The sequence below is a fragment of the Convolutriloba macropyga genome, chromosome 7 (assembly GCF_964194025.1).
Source record: "Convolutriloba macropyga chromosome 7, txConMacr16.3, whole genome shotgun sequence".
Taxonomy (NCBI): domain Eukaryota; kingdom Metazoa; phylum Xenacoelomorpha; order Acoela; family Convolutidae; genus Convolutriloba; species Convolutriloba macropyga.
Window position 1 is genome coordinate 45993225 of NC_134474.1, and position 17476 is coordinate 46010700.

At 35.8% G+C, this 17476-nt stretch overlaps 1 protein-coding gene across 3 annotated transcripts in view; it reads right to left on the reverse strand.

Moving 5' to 3' along the window:
• Positions 1-17476, reverse strand: part of LOC142342909 (coiled-coil domain-containing protein 112-like) — a 116517-nt gene that overhangs the window by 25351 nt on the left and 73690 nt on the right. For all 3 annotated transcript variants that reach the window (XM_075394576.1, XM_075394577.1, XM_075394578.1), the window contains exon 6: positions 10250-10434. In XM_075394576.1, the coding sequence (XP_075250691.1) occupies positions 10250-10434 (185 nt within the window). The remainder of the gene's footprint in view (positions 1-10249; positions 10435-17476) is intronic.

The following is a 17476-nucleotide window of genomic DNA, read 5'->3' on the forward strand; positions in this document are numbered from 1 at the left end:
CGCTAAAATTGAAAAGATTTTAAACAAAACGAAAAACATTTTTAGAAACCAATGAACGCAGTTATTAATGAGACAAAGATAAAAGATAATAATTAAGTCAGCAACAAAAACTCGCAAAACTCAAACATAACCGGCAGCTTGCCGGAAAAAAGCCGCCGTTGACGGGCTAGACGCACATCGGGATGGAAAAAGAAAATAATGAAGAGCTAGAAAATGACAAAATTTTTTCCTAAATTGCAAAAATTGTTCTAATTCAGTGTGAAGTGTCAGTTAGATTCTTAACCTATACTTACTTCAGCTTCTAAACTAAAAGGTATTAAGCCTAATACTAATATCAGCTAGCAAACGCTCTACTGAACTTTGATAACCTAATTCTCAATGACTTAATGACCGGCCTTTATCGGTTTATCCCGTCGTCTCTTTTGACACTGACCGTATTCACTATATTGAGTAATTCAAAATATGAAAGAATTTCAAATCCATCCAGCTCAAAGAGTGAGTGAAGTAAGACAGAAGTCCAGCGTGAAAATCGTGACTAATGTAAAACGAAAAAAGTAAAGCTAATTCAGATAAACAGAGGAACAACTCCAGAATTACAATCCTAAGAATTGATTTAGCTTTGACCTGATAAATAATTATGCCGTGTTACATATCCAATGCGGACAATTAGTTTTGACACAATTGCGATTAAGCAATTTGACTACACGAACAGAAAAACAAGCAAGACTAAAAAACCAAATCTAATTTTTAAAGACATGGTCAAAAACAAAAAAACGACTTCTTTGAACTTATGCCACTAATTAAAGTCCCTTGTTTCCCATTATCAACCAATGAAACCTGTCATTAATGAGGTTAACTGATACGACAGCAATTAGTTCAATAAATACCTGCAAAAACTCACTAATAGTTTTTAAAACCGGGCAGCGTATAAGTCAAATAAAGCAATCGCTAAGAAGTGGAAACATTTAAAAGAAAAACTTTTTTAGAAACCAATGAAAGCAGTTATTAATGAGACAAAGATAAAAGATAATAAAGTTAGCAACAAAAACTCGCAAAACTCAAACATAGGCGGCAGATTGCCGGAAAATAGCCGCCGTTGACGGGCTAGACGCAAATCGGGATTTAAAAAGAAAAAAATGAAGAGATAGAAAATGACAAAAATTTTTCCTAAGTTGCAAAAATTGTTCTAATTCAGTGTGAACTGTCAGTTAGATTCTTAACCCATACTTACCTCAGCTTCTAAACTAAAAGGTATTAAGCCTAATACTAATATCAGCTAGCAACCGCCCTAATGAACTTTGATAACCTAATTCTCAATGACTTATTGACCGGCCTTTATCGGTTTATCCCGTCGTCTCTTTTGACATTGGCCGTATTCCCTATATTGCGTAATTCAATACATGAAAGAATTTCAAATCCATCCAGCTCAAACAGTGAGTGAAGTAAGACAGAAGTCCAGCGTGAAAATCGTCACTGATGTAAAACGAAAAAAGTAAAGCTAATTTAAAAAAACAGAGGGACAAGTCTTGAATTACAATCCTAAGAATTGATTGAGCTGTGACTTGATAAATAATTATGCCGTGTTACATGTCCAATGAGAACAATTAGTTTTGACAATCGCCATTAGGCAATTTGACTACACGAACAGAAAAACAAGCAAGAATAAAAAAACCAAATCTAATTTATAAAAACATGGTCAAACACAAAAAAAGACTTCTATGAGTTATGCCACTAATTAAATTCCCTTGTTTCTCATTATCAACCAATGAAACCTGTCATTAATGAGGTTAAATGATAAGACAGCAATAAGTTCAATACCTGCAAAACTCAATAATAGTTTTTAAAACCGGGCAGCGTATGAGTCAATGAAAGCAATAGCTAAGAATTGGAAAGATTTTAAACAAAAAGGAAAACTTTTTCAGAAACCAATGAACGCAGTTATTAATGAGACAAAGATAAAAGATAACAAAGTTAGCCAAAAAACTCGCAAAACTCAAACAAAGCCGGCAGATTCCCGGAAAAGAGCCACCGTTGACGGACTAGACGAACATCGGGATTGCAGCAGAAAAAAAGAGATAGAAAATGACAAAATTTTTTCCTAAGTTGCAAATTTTGTTCTAATTCAGTGTGAAGTTTCAGTTAGATTCTAAACCTATACTTACTTCAGCTTCTAAACTAAAAGGTTTTCTGCCTAATACTAATATGAGCTAGCAATCGCTCTAATGATCTTTGATAACCTAACTCAAACAGACTTAATGACAGGGCTTCATCGGTTTATCCCTTTCTTTTGATTTTTCTCTTTTGACTTTGACCGTTTTCACTATATTGCGTAATTCAAAACATGAAAGAATTTCAAATCCATTCAGTTGAAACAGTGAGTGAAGAAGGTCAGAAGCCAAAGGTGAAAATTGTGACTTATCTAAAACGAAAAACGTGATCAAAAGGTAAAGCGAATTAAAACAGGAGAGCGCCTAAATAATAGCCGTTTGAGAGGCTGACGGCGGCTTATAAAAATTCTATAAAATTTCTAAAAAACAATTAATGTCAAAGTCATAGATTTCATCAGCTTTGAACAGAAAACATTTAAGCGCCTCAACTAACCCCTATTAGCAACCTATGAGGCCTATTAGTAAAGAGAATGAACGATAAGATTACAAAAAATTACAAAAGTTCAAAAACTCAAAAATTAACTTTTGAGAAAAATAAGTGTCAAAGTCATTAAAACTAATAAGCAATTAACTCGGACCATTAATTAGGTTTATTTGCTCCTCATTATCAAGCAATCAGACCTTTCGTTGATGAAACTAGTGATAAGACAACAGAAGTAATTTCTGAAAGCGGTCAAAATCAAATATTCTTTATATTTTTCGACAGAAAGTGTCCAGGTCATAAAAAGTTTAAGCTGCCCCTTGATGAATTCTAACAATTGCAACTAAGCGCAATTAGAACACATATGTATCATACTAAAAGCACTCAAGGAAAAGAAACTGAAAATAGCAGTCAAATTGAGGTATGTGAAACAATTTCCCTGTCAAAAACGGAAATTTTGTTCAAACACCAATTTCTGACTCCACTTAAAGGTAAATTGAAAAAATCACGCCTCAAACTTACTCTAAATTTTGCTCCCTTAACTACTTTAGCGTGACTAAAATCGCCATCTTAATTTGACTTCTCACTAAGGTGAAAAGGCCAAAAGAAGCGTGAACAGATCTTAAAAAAGACAGCACACTCATTCAATCCAAATCCTTTGATTTGTAAAAAAGGAGAGCACCTAAATAATAGCCGTTAACAGGCTGACGGCGGCTATTTAAAAAATTATAGCATCAGATAAGCAAAACATAGTCCGCAGACTGCCGGAAAATAGCCGCGATAGACGCTTGGGACCTTCCATGAATTGAAACAACTAAAGAGATTAGATAGACAGATTATCGACCACCAGTCCTTTAATAGACCACTAGAACTAGACTTTTTGGGTTAGCTTTGGACTGTCATTTTTATGAGACTCATAAGCTCTACAAGGAAAAAGCCCTATTGGAGCTTTTTCAAAATTAATATTCGATATTAAAACTCAAGACTCTATTACTCAGGATTTAGGGCATATAAGTTTGGCACTACTTAGATGCACACCATGGACCTTTAACAAAAATATGTTCAGAAAATTTAAAGTTCCATAAGTGAGTTCAGAAGTCATTTTTTTGAGTGAGGTAAGTCATTGAAAAAGTCCATTCCAAGAAGTCAGGGTAAGACGAAACAAAAATCTGTTAAACGAAGTAAAAAAAACTTAACAGGACAAGTACTGAATTACAATTCAAAGAATTGAATGAAAAACTTAGAAGTACTCTGCCTGCAGATCAATTGATCAATGCCAGCCACAACACAACCAAAATCATCTCAAAAAATTTGAGGAACTAAAACAATCAAACAAACTAAACAAAAATAAACTCATTAATAAAACTCTTGAAGCTTTTACCCCTTAGGCACAATTTCATCCCTTTAAATATACCAATCTCAAAAATATGTTCAAGATCAATTTTTGTTTTTGAAATTGGTCCAGTATATCTGCATTACCTGAAAAAAAATTAATTGGCCCTTGAAGATCGATTAACTCGAAAACGACCAAAAAATGAAATCAATTGCAAATTTTAGCAATATCTTCAGAATTATTTCTGTGCCTCTAGAGGCTATCCATTTAACCCAATTCCAAGCATTAAGAAACTCAAAAAAATAAATTCAAAAAATGAGAAATTTGTTCTATTAAGAAGTTGAAAAAGGTTCAATTACCCCCTAGCAACTATCTAGTAACATACTATCAAACCATGGATGAGGTTAGCTGGCTACTGAGGCAAGAAAAACTCAATAAAATACAAATGCTTCGAAAAAAATTGCAAATTTTGTCAAAAAATTTCTAAAACTCGAAAAGTTTAAATTGTTGAAAACAAACCGATTGGAACTAACAACTATGCAGTTACTTTTATCAGACCGTGGAATAGGTTTTCTCGCACTTGAGAAAGGACAAACATCAAAAATTGACAAAAACTTTCGGAAAAATTAGATTTTATCCAAAAATGCAAATTTTGAGACATTAAAATGTTGAATACCAACCCATTAATACTATAAACTACATAGTGCTCTATTATCAAACCAAAAAGGACCTTTCCTGACCCTTGAAGCTGGAAAAACTCAAAAAATGCCAAAATTTTCAAAAAACTTGAAAAAAATTTGCAAAAATTAGTATCTTTTTGCGTGTTTGTATTTCTAGTACCAAAACATATATCTCATAAAATGGTCATAACAAGTAAATTTGTCTTGCAAAAGGCCTTCATCATTTTTCAAATATTTCAACCTAAGACAAATCAAACAAAAAAAAATAAAAAAAAAATCACGAAACCATAAAAAATTGTCAATATTTTGAGCCCAACAACTCCTAAAAATGACCTTTTAACCTTAAATTAAGGCCATCCCAGCAGCTGCTCCACTCTAAACACTTGAAGGACTACTGAAGCCCCTTTGGGCGTCTAATGACACTGGAAAAACTGGTAAACACAATTCAAAGAACTGAAAAAAAACTGAGAAAACTCTACCTGACCAGCAGATCAATTGAGCAATGCCAGCCAAAACAAAAACATAATCATCTCATAAAATTGAGAAACAAACAAACAAACCAGACAAAAATATACTCATTGCTAAAAATCTTTCAGCTTTCACCCCTAAGGCAAAATTTGACACCTTTAAATATACCTATTTCAAAAATATGTTCAAAACCGATTTTTATTTCTGAAGTCGGTCCAGTATGTAATCTGCAAGACCTGAAAAAATTCATTGGCCCTTGAAAATCGATTAACTTGAAAAAGACTGGAAAACTTTAAAAAAAAAAAACAAAAACAATTGCATAATTTAACGAAATGTTGCCGAATTTTGTGATATTAATATTTTCAGAATCATTTCTGTGTCTCTAGAGGCTATCCAGTAACCCAATTCCAAGCCTTGAAAAATAATTGGCACAAATGTCGAGAAGCAATAATTTTTAAAAAATTCAAATTTCAAAAAAAAAGAAATCTGTTTTATTAAAAGGTTGACAACCATTCAATTACCCCCTGGCAACCATTTAAAAAGATGTCATACTATCAAACCCTGGATGAGGCTACCTGGCTACTGAGGCAAGAAAAACTGAATAAAAGACAAATGTTTTGAAAACTTGAAAAAAGTGCAAATTTTATTAAAAAATATCGGAAATTGGAAAGGTTAAATTGTTAAAAAAGAATCCATTGAAACTAACAACCATTCAGTAACATTTCATCAGACCGTGGAACAGGTTTTCTGACACTTGAAAATGGACAAATATCAAAAATTGACAAAAATTTTAGGAAACCTTGAAAAAAATGGCAGACTTTATCAAAAAATGCTAAAATTTGAGAAAATAGAATGTTGAAAACCAATCCATTGTTACTAGAAACCATGCAGTGTCCTATTATTAAACCAAAAAGGACCTTTCTGGCCCTTGAAGCTGTAAAATGCCAAAAAATTTTCAAAAAACTTGAAAAAAATTGCAAAAATTAGTATCATTTTGCGTGTTTGTATTTGTAGTACCAAAACACATATCTCATAAAATGATCATAACAAGTAAATTTGTCTTGCAAAAGGCCTTCATCATTTTTCAAAAAATTCAACTTTAGACTAATCCAACAAAAAATTAAAAAAAAAATCACGAAACCGTGAAAAATTGCCAACATTTTGAGCCCAAAAACTCCTAAAAATGACCTTTTCACCTTAAATTAACGCCATCCCAGCAGCTGCTCCACTCTAAGCACTTGATGGACTACTGAAGCCCCCTTTGGGCTTCTAATGACATTTAATGCCTGCTGGGATTTACCTGTTTATCCCGTTTTGAAAGATCAAAGTCATTGAAAAATGTGTGAACACATCTTAAAACATAGCAGGACAAGTCCTGAAATACAATTCACAGAACTGAATGAAAAACTTAGAAAACTCTACCTGACCTGCAGATTAATTGAGCAATGCCAGCCAAAACAAAAACAGAATCATCTCATAAAATTGAGAAACAAACAAACAAACCAGACAAAAATGTACTCATTGCTAAAAATCTTTCAGCTTTCAACCCTAAGGCAAAATTTGACACCTTTAAATATACCTATTTCCGAAATATGTTCAAAACCAATTTTTGTTTCTGAAATCGGTGCAGTATTAAATCTGCAAGACCTGGAAAAAAATCATTGGCCCTTGAAGATCGATTAACTCGAAAATGACTGGAAAACTTTGAAAAAAAATCAATTGCAAAATTTCGAAATGTTGCCGAATTTTGTGATATTAATATCTTCAGAATCATTTTAGAAAAATCTACCTGACCAGCAGATCAATTGAGCAATGCCAGCAAAAACAAAAACAGAATCATCTCATAAAATTGAGAAACAAATAAAAAAAAACAGACAAAAAGGTACTCATTGCTAAAAATCTTTCAGCTTTCACCCCTAAGGCAAAATTTGATACCTTTAAATATACCTATTTCCGAAATATGTTCAAAACCAATTTTTGTTTCTGAAATCGGTGCAGTATTAAATCTGCAAGACCTGAAAAAAATCATTGGCCCTTGAAGATCGATTAACTCGAAAATAACTGGAAAAGTTTGAAAAATCAATTGCAAAATTTAACGAAATGTTGCCGAATTTTGTGATATTAATATTTTCAGAATCATTTCTGTGTCTCTAGAGGCTATCCAGTAACCCAATTCCACGCTTTAAAAAAATTGGCTCAAATGTCGAGAAGCAATAATTTTTAGAAAAAATTTCAAATTTCAAAAAATAGAAATTTGTTTTATTAAAAGGTTGACAACAATTCAATTACCCCCTGGCAACCATTTAATAAGATGTCATACTATCAAACCCTGGATGAGGCTACCCGGCTAATGAGGCAAGAAAAACTGAATAAAAGACAAATGTTTTCAAAACTTGAAAAAAAGTGCAAATTTTATTAAAAATTATCGGAAATTGGAAAGGCTAAATTGTTAAAAAAGAATCCATTGAAACTAACAACCATTCAGTAACATTTCATCAGACCGTGGAATAGGTTTTCTGACACTTAGTGGACAAATATCAAAAATTGACAAAAATTTTAGGAAACCTTGAAAAAAATTGCAGATTTTATCAAAAAATGCTAAAATTTGAGAAAACAAAATGTTGAAAACCAATCCATTGTTAATAGAAACTATGCAGTGCCCTATTATCAAACGATAAAGGAGATCTCCTGATCCCTGAAGCTGGAAACTCAAAAACTGACAAAATTTTTCAAAAAATTTGAAAAAAATTGCAAAAATTAGTATCATTTTGCGTGTTTGTATTTGTAGTACCAAAACATATATCTCATAAAATGATCATAACAAGTAAATTTGTCTTGCAAAAGGCCTTCATCATTTTTCAAAAATTTCAACTGAAGACTCATCAAACAAAAAAATCACGAAACCATGAAAAATTGACAACATTTTGAGCCCAAAAACTCCAAAAATGACCTTTTAACCTTAAATTAACGCCATCCCAGCAGCTGCTCCACTCTAAGCACTTGAAGGACTACTGAAGCCCCCGTTGGGCCTCTAATAAAACTTAATGCCCCCTGGGCTTTACCTGTTTATCCCGTTTTGAAAGATCAAAGTAATTGAAAAATGTGTGAACACATCTTAAAAAAAACACGGCGCCCCAATAAAATTCAAATTCTTTGAATTTTTTAAAAAAAAATAGGAGCGCTATAATAGCCGCCTGGAACTGAGGACACAGCTATTAAAAAGACGCAATTAATTTGCACGAGGTCAATTGAAATTGCATCGAGGAGAGAATAAAGAATATCCAGTTAATGATGTTTTTGAGTGCCAAATCATTGTGAAAATTGTCGCGCTGATTAAATTGAAATTGAGTACAACTTAACCGTACTTCTTTAATGGCCGGATAGAGTAATAAGTACTAAAATTCATTAGCCTTGGCATAGTAACGCATCAATTAAACAAAACCGGCAGCTGAGCTTTATAACGTTTACGTTATAAAGCTCAGCTGAGCTTTATAACGTTTCAGTTTTGATTTCGTTCTCCGACCTTGGCCGTGTTCATTTTGGAGCGTTTTGATGCGCAACTGCTCAACTTTCAAATGTCAATGGTGTACTGAGTGAAGAACAAAATCAGCCTAAGAATCAATACATCAGACGAAAATTTTCAAAAACTGTAAAATTGGTGCAGGAAACAACTACTTGATAGATGAAGTTCAACACTGGAACGAAATGAAAATAGCTATAACGAGAACAATACAGCCGCACGTGATGACATCTCTCGTAACCCATTTATGATAAGAGAAGCTAATACCGGATCACGCTTCAAAACAAATCCCCTTTTCGCTCCCTTTACTACTACATCGTGACTAAAATCATCACTGTCATTTGACTTCTCGTGAAAAAGTGAACAGATTTAAAAAAAAGATAGCGCACCAACACAATCCAAATCCTTTGGGTTGTTAAAACATAGCAGAACAAGTCTTGAGCTACAATTCAAAGAAACGTCATTGACGAAATAAATACCTAGACCTAGAATCGACTGGGCTGTGACAACCATTTACAAAAATTCCTATCAAAAGCCCAAGAACAGTTAAAATCAGAGTCAAATTGTGAAAAAAAACATAACCGACAATCGTCGGGCGAAATGATCTCAAACGGCCGGCGAGCGGTTTCCTTCGGCAGTAGCCAGCTGGCGCTAAGGAATGCTATTAGGGGGGGGGGGGGATAAGCGAGTTGTGGGGTGTGGTCAAGCCTTGAGGGTAGGGCTGCGAGAACTGGACGAGAGGGAGTTCAAATCGCTCGGCGGAGGAGGGTGGACGGGGATTGTTAGGGGTGACTGAGTGCGCGAAGCGTGGGGGGGGGGGAGTCAAGCGATGGGGGTAGGATTGGGAGCGCTGGACGAGAGCGGGGAACCAAATGAGGTGGAGGACGGTGAGCAGGGTTGGGGGTCAAACTTCCAAGACTAGGAGCCACGTTTCACACCATGAAATTTTCTCCTCAAAACTGTTTCGGTTAATCGCATACTTATAGTCTAGAAATGTGTAAGGCTCTAAGAGAGCTACTCGGCCACTAAATGCCCCCCGGAGGTTATCTCTTTATCCCGTTTTTGAGGACAAAGTAAATGGGTCACACTGAAATTTATCACGAAAACTCAAATGGGTCACAAAACTTGGTCAGGCAAAAAATGCACAAAAAACACCACGGGACTAATATAACTGCTACAAACTTCGTTTGAGAGCAATTGACAACTAGAGAGAACACAAATCTTTGTTCAGACAACTTTTTCTCACTCTATTTTAAAACTAGAGTAAAAAAATGTGCGTCGCAAAACCACTCACTTTTCTGCTCCATTTCCTGTTTTGGCGTGACCAAAATCATCACTTCAATTTGACTTCAAAAAAACATGAAAACGTGTGAATACATTTTTAAAAAGACAGCGCCCCAATACAAGTCCGATTAAAATTTTAGAAGAAATAAGGAGGCGACAATAGCCGGTTGAAAAAATTATGGCGGCTATTAAGCATATCAAACAAAACAATCGCTACAAGTCTTTAAAATTCAAAATATTACAACAAAATTTTGTATAAGAGCATTTGAAAATAAAATTAGGGCCCTTCAAAACGAAAAGCAGATCCCTAAACCCAGTTATATTGACGCTGCCAATGAGAGGCCATTTAAGTCCTTACAAACGTCTCGTTCGTACCTTTTCCTCCTTCTCCCTAGCAGCTTCAATCTCTTTTGCCATCCTCCTTTCATCCTCTTTGTGCTCCTTCCATGCCTTGAGCAGTTCTCTTTTCTCCTCAGCCTTTCTTAGGTCATTCTCATCTACTTCTATGCCCTTAGGACCACCACCAGTGCCACTGCAACCGCCTTCCAGGTCCTCCAAATCTGTAAATAAAATGACGCATGTTCGGAAATATGAACTAGACTTACTGTTGTTGGGATGACGTAAAAAAACGTATAAACTTAATGCTTTTTTTAGAATTCAAAGAATTTGAATTGTATTGGGTCGCTGTCTTTTTTACGACTCGAAGAGGAGTATTGGAGAAGTTCTTTTTTTAAATCAATTTTATTGGAGTGATTTTTGAAGCCGGAAAGGAAACGCGTGAAAAAATTTGGTTATTTTGGAGCTGTACAAAAGTAAAGAGCGGAGCGAAAAAAGAGGGGTTTTTGTTCATACCGCTGTTTTGAGAGAGCGAGAAATTGATGTGTGAAAAAATTTTCTCCAAGTGAGCAAAAATTTTTTTTTCACGTGCGGCTTTTAAAAGCAGTTTTTTTGCAACTTTTGATGGTTATGAGGTTTGATTATGATATTGTATTAGTTTTAGGCTTGTTTTGATAGGAATTGAAAGTTTCAAGTAGTTAATTTGAGTTTAATGCTAATTTTGAGGTTTTTGATCAGTTTTGCTGATTTTTAGACGAAAATTAATGATTTTTTGCCTTTTTTTGTTTTACTGCTTTAAGTGGGATTTGAACAAAAACTTGTTACTCAAAGATTTTTCAGATACCAATTGATCAAAGTTTTGTTTGTATTGCACTAATTGCGAAGGAATTTTATTCGGCTTTATGTTTCCTTGTACTATTAAAAACTCATTGTTTTTTCAATTTTTTCATAGTTTTTTTTTCAATTTGATTTTGAATGCCGTTTCTCTTCTTGCTTTTTTTCTTAGGAAAAATGACAGAAAAATTGAGAAATTTTAAACCATTTTTCTTTTTTTGCAGTTTTTCTTTTTTTTAAATCTTAGAAAATTTCTTAGCCTATTTTGACTTGCCCGTTGTTTTGCAAGCATTTCATTGCACTAATTGCGAAGGAATTTTATTCGGCTTTATGTTTCCTTGTACTATTAAAAACTCATTGTTTTTTCAATTTTTTCAGTTTTTTTTTCAATTTGATTTTGAATGCCGTTTCTCTTCTTGCTTAATTTTTTTATGGCATTTGTGGAGGTTTAGGGTTCACAAAAGTTGTTCTAGTTGTTTAGTCATAAATACGGACAATTTTCTCCTTCGAGTCGTTTCCGGAATTCTTCCGGCTATGTTTTTGTTTCCAAGATCTGTTCACACATTTTCATGATTTTTGAAGTCAAATTGGAGTAGTGATTTTGGTCACGCTGAAACAGGAAATGGAGCGAGAAAGCGAGTGGTTTTGCGTCGTGAATTTTTTTCGCTCTAGTTTTAAAGTAGAGTGAGAAAACGGTTTTTGAAAAAAAATCGCTTTCTCGCTAGTGGTTTTTTGCTCACATGCGGTTTTACTGTTTTTTTTTCGATTTTTTGGATCGGATTTTCTTCTAAATGGTTTTCCCAATTCAATCATAGTCCATTCTAGACCTAGTTTTTTGTTTAGTCAATGAAAATTCTTTGAATTGTACGTCAGGACTTGTCCTGCTATGTTTTTCATTTAATATGCCACGAAAATGCAATTCACTTTGATTTTCTGTTTATTTTTACACCGCCCGACTAATATCAGTTGTATACTCATTGACATGGTTCAGAATTCAGTGTTCTTTTTCTTATGCTTGACATTTTCATAACACCACTTTTTATGTCACTTTGCTACATCACCAATATAGCATCGCAGTTAATCATAATAGCCAGTTTCCAAATGACGGCAGAGTGACGTTGTCATTGCAATCTATTATACAAAGCTAGTAAGCAATGAATACTAAATAATTAGAAGAGCTGAAGTTGTAATGAAGAGAGAACAAAACCACTTTAGAGGTTCCTTAGGTGAAAACAAGCTCTTAAAAACAACGGAGAAAAACCGTTGACTGAACAGTTTCATTTTTTACTGGAAACTTTATTGCTGTGGATTTATTGGCAAGAGAGTCTTTTGAAAAATTTCCTTATTCAAGAACCTTAAAACTAGCCTAAAATTTTTGAGCAGCAGATTGTAATTTTCTGCACATCAAGCGTAATCTGTATTCATTAACTTAATGCACTTGAATGGAATTCTCATGATGAAAGAACAGACGCGACAAATAGTTCCTGCAACCATTAAAGGGTTGGACAGACAGTTTTTCAACAGCTCCTAAATATTATAAATACACGGCAGATTGCCGAAAAAAGTCGCCATTCATTCCCGTAACCCCATTTGGGATTGAAAGAACAAAATTGATTGTTTACAAAAATATTGCACAATTGAACAATGCAGTGGGGGCAATTCTACTGCAGCCAGCTAACGTAGGGCAAGGGGGTCTTTTGCAGGGGTGCGCTTAGGGTTTTTGACCTAAAAAGTCAAAAACTCATCAAGCGAAAGATTTGCAAAGACACAAGACTATTGCTTCAAAGGGGTCAAAATACACTCCCAAACATACGGAAAAAACGCTGGAACCATTGTTTGAGAGCAGATTAATTAAGTTTACTTGTCCAATCCACTGGTTTTATTTCTCCAAGTCCGCTCTCTTTCTTTATTTGTAAATAATGGCCACTGAGTGACTGCATATTTCAATCTTATCCACCAGTTCCTTCAGCTTATGAAAGCAGTCGAAATGTACTTTGATGTCTTTCTGTAATCTAAGGACATTGTTGATCTATAATACCTAGAAATGAGGCTAATTTGAGAACTCTCCACGACTTCTAAAATTTAGACAAAGCAAGGGTTTGCGTGCTCAATTGCCCTTCAACTAACAAGCCAATACAGAAACGAATAATTGAGAAGTCACTTTTTCCTGTAGGCACCTGTAAGTATCAGTTGCTGAGAAATATCAGCAAGCAGTCGTTTTCAAAGGTCGAGAGAGAGAGAGAGAGAGAGAGTGCGCCCAGGCCGCAACTAACATCTGAGGTCTCTAAGAAAGCTGTTTTACGTCAAAAGTGGATTTTCGCAAAAAGCTATAAAAAAAGATAACAGAAATAATTTAGCTTCGTTAGAGACAGGAAAAGTTAAAAAAATATATTTACAATTCAATGTGTATATCGGTAATTATCTGTACAAGTGTTTACTTGGATAAAAAATTGCCTTTACTTGCAAAATTTTGAACTCACAAACACTGTTGGACGAAGCGGTCAAAGACATAAAGTATATCTTTGAAAAAATCAGAAGAGAAAAACAATTCTTGTTCGTGTCAAAAACAACGTTTGCTCAAAAACTCTGACAAGAAGTTAAGCAAATGATAAACGAAGTGCAAAGCGAACTTCTGTTAAAACAAATGGGCCTGGTTGAAAAGAAAAAGCATAGCTCACGTGGCCGCACAGAAAGCCGACAAATTCAATAATTTACGCAAAAACTTGTCAAAGATCAAAACAAGTTTAAAAAAAATTGAACAATTTGTGAAAAAGCACAAGCCAAAAAAGGCAGCAAAAACTCAATTCCGACATCAACGTCTTGACGAATACCCTACTAAAATGCGGAGATGTCCCCTTAAAATTATTTGTACAATATAGTAATCAATCATGCAATTAAAGGCTCATTATAATAACACTTGTTTCTACGTAGCGTGTTTGGGTCCTCCACTCAGTAAAAAGGAAGAGAAGACTAACAAAGAAAAGTACGTGCTTTTTCATTGGTGTGCTTGTACCGTGACAAAAACCTCTTATGAAGCACTGCAAAAGGCTGCCTCCACACTGAATATTCTATAATCAAAATAACCTGTACACCTGATAAAAAGCTACCAATTTTTTCAAAAGCGCACATTGTTTTGCGCGCAATTAATTTTTGATCAACATGCGCGCAAGGAAACCAGACAAGAGAAATAAGGACTCTCTGCTAGCTTCAAAAATCCGGTAGAGAACTACCTAAAGTCTCAGAAATAGTTGATGATGCGCTTTTTGCGGACGTTCAAATATCAAAAGATGAAGGCGAAGATTCAGTTTCTGACCGCTTGTTACCGTTAATCTATAAACATTGTGTGTCTCATTGTTGTTCCGTTCGGAGCATTGAACTAAAGTGGCTGGTTCAAGCAAAGTTATGGCTATATGTATTTACAATGAGCTTAATATAAATATAATATTAAGAGTCTTTAAGGGAGTTCATAATAATACTTGTAGAGACTTGGTTGCTTGTGAGGTCCGAATGCCTCACCACATTCCCCACTTGGGGATAAATCTGGGCTTGTACCGTGATTTCACTCTGGAGTCAGTGGGGCTTCCTCGTGTTCCCTTTCCATTGCCTGATGCTCAATCGTTGGTTCCAGTTGGGGATTGTTCCTTTCCCGCATGTGCAGTATGGAGTGGGTTGCGATGTGGAAGCTGTTCATGGACTCCTGTGAGTCTGAGGATGGGATTATGCACGATTGCCGAAATTCGTACGATGGAAGTATCATCGAAATGTCTGACTGGGTGGGTGCTGCAGTTGCAATCAAAACTTCCGACTCGGTTGTCTCTTAAGTGCTGCCGGAGGTGTCGACCAGATCGACCACTTCGGGTTCCGTCTGTGTTGGGGAGAGCGGCAGGTGTGACAGCATGGTCTCTACACGGAGTTTTCTGACGGTAGGGTCTGTTGACCTCTTACGGGGGTTCGGTAGAGTCGAGCCGTGGGTGTTGGTTTTCACAATGTCATGGGAGAGCTCATGAAGTCCGCTGGGGACAATGATGTTAGGATAATGTGATCCTTTGTATTCGGCGCGGTCACTTTAACCTTGTAATGCTTTGTCTGTGGGCTGGCGATTTTACTAATCTCCACGTTTGTTCGTGACTTTGCGATGAAGGCTTGGGATTGCTGGAGAGCGGCTATTCTCGCTTTGTGGGTCTTTTGCTTGCAATTGCTTGTGCCGTTGTCTTTGTCTGTTTCTTGATTGGCGATTTCTTGGCAATTCCCTTTTTCGGCTGAGTTGCTTGTCGCTTCTTCTTAGTCACCTGTTTGATCGTGGAGATAGAATACGCTGTGGGGCTCTTGACGGCCCTGGGATGTCTACCGGTGTAGAGCAGCTTGTGGGATCAGTTGACGTTCCTGAAATGTTCGCTGGTCTAGGCGAGCTTGCGGAGCCTTGGGCTTCTGTACTGCGGAGGCGTGCTTGTTCTTCTAACAAAATTTTTGTAATTTTCGTTTGTTTCGATTGCATTCGCCTACGGTTTTGCAAGCCACAAAATTTATCAGAAGTATCGCTTCATCGACTTTTGTATAGGCGGTTTATTAGGTCTGGGTTACTGTATGTTAATGGGTTACATTTGTTTGGGTTACTGTATGTTTGGGTTACTTTTGAGATTGCTATATCGCGTTTCCTCATTACTATCCGTATTTTTCCTATGAGTATCTAAGATAACCGTATGGAGGGAATAATTAATCGTTCCTTCTGGTATTATTGACAACATTGGTCTTAAAGTGCCTCTGGGTTCTGTCTTCTAATTGTCTGAAGAGCTACATTTTTTCGAGTTTGGTTGATTATAGTAGTTTTATCCCCAAAGTGAAAGGTGAATTTAGATGGCATAACCGTACAGCTTGGTCACAGCGTGTGCTAGGTGGTATTGAGTGAAAATAGCAGTAACTTTTTCAGAAGTTTATGGCGGTAGGAGTGTCGCAATTTGTTTGCACGGTTGGGGAGGGATAGCGTGAAAATCGTTCGACTGCTACGATTATGTATGTATCTAGTTTAGGATTGTTCGTTGGGAATTGGGCCGGCGAAGCCTGTTTGCAGTTCTCGGTTTAGTTCTTGTAATGGGCGCAGGATGCGCAATTGGGAGTGTGGTATTAGGGATTTTAAATTTTCGGGATTTTTATTCGGGATTTTTATTCGTAATAGGGATTTTTAAATTTCCTTCGTCTGTACATTGTTTACAGTTCTCCGCTTGGTGCTTGATAGTGCAGTGGTTGTGGGTGAACCAAATTAGATTGGCAAGTCGGATCATCCCAACTTTACCGGGGTGGTTTCGATCAATGGCATCACAGTGTTCTGAAGTTGATAGGGTATTACTAATTTTTCATAAAATAGGAGGCATCCAGATGGTGAAATTACCAGATCTCTCCTTAGCCTGTAGTAATATTTGCTAACACTTCAGTTCCTCCCAGTGCTGCTTCTCAAGAAGTCTGAAGATGTTCTGCAGATGTTTGTCTTTTATAGTCGCTTCCACTAGGAAAGATTCACCGAAAACTTGCTGAAGATTCAGCCGATAATAGGATGTTGGTTCATCTGTAGAGAATTGAAATGGAGGTCCGTGTCTGTTGTCATCTATTGGGGATCTACCTCTACCTAAGTTTGTGCGTTCTGCACCATTATCTGTTTGGGTTCCGATTGACTGTGGTCGTTTCTTGTTGTGTTGTCCATAGGTTTTCCTTTGTTTGGGGCTCTGAATCTCTTCTTCATTTCTGTTTCGTAAGTGCTTCTGCTGGGGTTTTGTCCGGTTACCACGTGTATTTTTTCTGCTAAGGGAGTAATTGAACTTGAATTGCTGTAATTTGAATAATGTTTTGAATCTGAAATTTGATTTGAAACTTAGATTTGAGTGGGAATTACGTTTCTGATTTTGAGTATGGCTAAGGCAAAATGAGTTATGCTTAACTCGTGCGTTTTGAGTATGGTTAATGACGTCATCCCAGTGGATCATTTTAAATTGCGCTGCTGGATTAGCAAAAGACAGCGCCAAAAAAAATTACGAGATAATATAGACCACAGGAATATAATTGTCAAATACTTTTCTGAGAGTAATGAAACATAACGCAGGACGAGTTGGTTAGGCTATGGTTCTTCAGATGATTTTAATTGAGGTTATTAGCGACCACATTTCAGACTTAAAATGGCAACTTGAAAACCATTTGTTTGCAATTTTAATTTAGTAATTAACTACCAGAAATGAAAAATTCAGGAACTCACTTATCAATCCCTCAAAGATATTGAATATCTATTAGATATTAGCTACAAAGTTCAAGAACCGAGGATCTTAAAATGAGCTCTGTTGGTTCATACCGTTTCTATTTTGGTTTTGTTTTTCAACACTAATTCTGTTCACTGTAGATTGCTTTGCTGAACAATTGCAGTTCAAAAGTAATCAGAGAAGAACGAGT